General features: G+C 55.8%; 1 protein-coding gene across 1 annotated transcript in view; it reads right to left on the reverse strand.

The window, feature by feature from the left end:
* Positions 1-2737, reverse strand: part of LOC105532906 (ras GTPase-activating protein 4-like) — a 32515-nt gene that overhangs the window by 11003 nt on the left and 18775 nt on the right. Inside the window, exons 10-13 of the mRNA XM_011971242.1 lie at positions 1341-1458; positions 961-1111; positions 631-695; positions 510-520 (exon numbers count right to left, since the gene is read on the reverse strand). Of these exons, the coding sequence (XP_011826632.1) occupies positions 510-520; positions 631-695; positions 961-1111; positions 1341-1458 (345 nt within the window). The remainder of the gene's footprint in view (positions 1-509; positions 521-630; positions 696-960; positions 1112-1340; positions 1459-2737) is intronic.

Here is a 2737-nt window from a genome sequence, read left to right on the forward strand (position 1 = left end):
AATGAGGGAGTGAATGAATGAATGACTAGAATTCTTAGCCCTTGTAATCCCAGCATTTTGGGAGGCCAAGGCAGGAGGATCCCTTGAGGCCAGGAGTTTGAGACCAGCCTGGGCAACATAGTGAGACTGTCTCTAACTTAAATTTTAAGCGCGCGCGCGCGCACACACACACACACACACACACACACACACACACACACTCTTTTTTTGGTGGCGGGGGCGGGGAACAGAGTCTCGCTCTGTGGCCCAGGCTGGAGTACAGTGGTGTGAGCTCACTACAACCTCTACCTCCTGGTTCAAGTGATTCTCCTGCCTCAGCCTCCCCAGTAGCTGGGATTACAGGTGCCCGTCACCATGCCAGGCTAATTTTTGTATTTTTAGTAGGATGGGGTTTCGCCATGTTGGCCAGGCTGGTCTCGACCTCCTGACCTCAAGTGATCTGCCCGCCTCAGCCTCCCAAAGAGCTGGGATTACAGGCGTGAGCCACCGCGCCCAGCCGCATTCTTAACCTTAAAGGGCTCTGAATGCGGAGATAGAACACTGGAGCCGAAGTCCCAGCCCCCTCTGTCGCTCTCTCTGAAGCTCGGTGTTGTCATTTGTAAGATGAGGACAATATAGCATGCAACTCACCTTCAGAAAAGACTCCATGGACTTGGAGGCCAGAGAGTTGCTTCGGAACAGGGTGTTGGTTTCACCTACAAACAGAGGCCCCAATGGGTAGGGGGCTAGGACAAAGCTTTTGGGGGAGGAGGAGGACAGAGGACCTTGGTGGCTGGGGGATCTAAGCTGGCCCCTCAATAAAGGGCCTCCTCGCCACCTCCCAGCCCACTGTCCCACCTCTGCCCTTGGCTCTGTCCCGTGCTGCCCTCCTGTCTGACCCCATCTGCCTCCTACAGGAGGAGCCCACCCCGGTCCAACCACCTCCCAGTGTTGTGGGCCCAGCTCCCTCCCAGGCCTCACTGGTGCGACTCAGCTCCAGCTGGAAGAGCAGGTCCAGGAAGTCCTTGGCCAGCCCCTGCCCCAGGAAGAGCTTGAGCAGGTTCGTGGCCACGTCCTGGCGACACTCAGTGCTGGTTGTCTCCTCGATGAGTGAGATCAGCTGCCCTGGGCCCTGCAGGGAGAGGCACGGGGGATCCCAAACCCTTTCCTCTGAGGACCTCAGAGCCCCCGAGGGAAAGAGGACATTTTCCCCAAGGGGTGGCTGGGGATGGGGCCCTGGGTACTGGCCAGCTCCTCACATCCCCAGACCTCAGTTTTCTGCTCTGCAGAATGGGTTTAGGAGGACAGGGGCACAGGCCTACCACCGCTGGACCCTCCCACCCTGCCCGGAGCCCCCTCACCTGCATGCCCAGCTTCACCTCGTGGCACAGCAGCTGCACCAGCGGCTGGTAGCAGCTGGAAGGCAGCACCATCTCGTCCCGCAGCCGCACCTCCAGCTGCAAGGAGCCCAGGTTGCCCCTGGAATGGGCAGCCTGTGACCTCTCCACCAGGGACCCAGGCCGCCCTGGGCCATAGCCCTCCCATGGCCTCCAGTTTTTTCCCTCGGGCCCAGCCTCCCATCTCTCTGCTCATGCCCTCCATCCGGGTACCTTGCACAGCTCTGCCTCTCAGGTTCCGCCCAGCCTATTTATTTTCTCTTTTTGGAAAGCCGTTCCTGCCTCTGCACTCTAAGGCACCTCTATCTGTCTTCAAGGTCTGGCTCCCTGCCACCTCCAAGCTTGGGTATGTGGAGCTCCCAGCCTTGAATCTATAAACTCCCAGATAATGGCACCATCATGTGTACAGTTTACAGCAGAAGCAAATCTCCAACCCTCATAACAACCTAATAGGGAAACAGACCCGAGCCTGCAACTTGCCACATTAGATCGAGCTTCCAAGCTTCCCTGTTCTGACAGGGAAGGTCAGAACAGAGGAGGGTATGGACCAAGGCATGACATCCTCTAAGGCTCCCACTGCCTCTGCTCAGCACAAGCCTCAGGCACAGAAGCAGTGTTAAGATGGGCCCCTGGGCCTGGCACAGTGGCTCATGCCTATAACCCCAGCACTTTGGGAGGCCAAGGCAGGCAGATCGCTTGAGGTCAGGAGTTCGAGACCAGCCTGGCGGACATGGCAAAACCTCATCTCTACTTAAAAAAAAAAATACAAAAATTAGCCAGGCATAGTGGCAGGTGCCTGTAATCCCAGCTACCCAGGAGACTGAGGCAGGAGAATCGCTTCAGCCCAGGAAGCAGAGGTTGCAGTGAGCCAGGATCATGCCACTGCACTCCAGCCTGACTCTGTCTCAAAAAAAAGAAGATGGGAAGATGGGCCTTGGCTGGTTCTATGGAAACGCCTTGTGCTGGACACACGGCTGTCCACCTGCCCCTACCCTGTTAAGGATGGGAATGGGGAGAAGGGTGTCTGGGGCCTTCTACAGAGACACAAAGTGGAACCATCAAGGGCTGTGGGGCCACAGCACACAAGCCAGAGGGCTCCCTAGACAGGCTGCCAGATTGAGCAGAATGATCCAAGACACCCAGTTAAATGTGAATATTTTATTTACTTATTAACTATTTTTAGAGATGGGGTCTTGCTATGTTGCCCAGGCTGGTCTTGAACTCCTGGACTCAAGTGATCCTCCTGCCTTGGCCTCCCAAAGTGCTATTACAGGCAGGAGCCATCGTGCCCGGCCTAAATTTGAATATTTTTAGTATAGGTATGTCTCAAATAGTGCATGGTCATTCTTTTTTTTTTTTTT

Source organism: Mandrillus leucophaeus, unplaced genomic scaffold (genome assembly GCF_000951045.1).
Source record: "Mandrillus leucophaeus isolate KB7577 unplaced genomic scaffold, Mleu.le_1.0 Scaffold993, whole genome shotgun sequence".
NCBI classification, from domain to species: Eukaryota; Metazoa; Chordata; class Mammalia; order Primates; family Cercopithecidae; genus Mandrillus; species Mandrillus leucophaeus.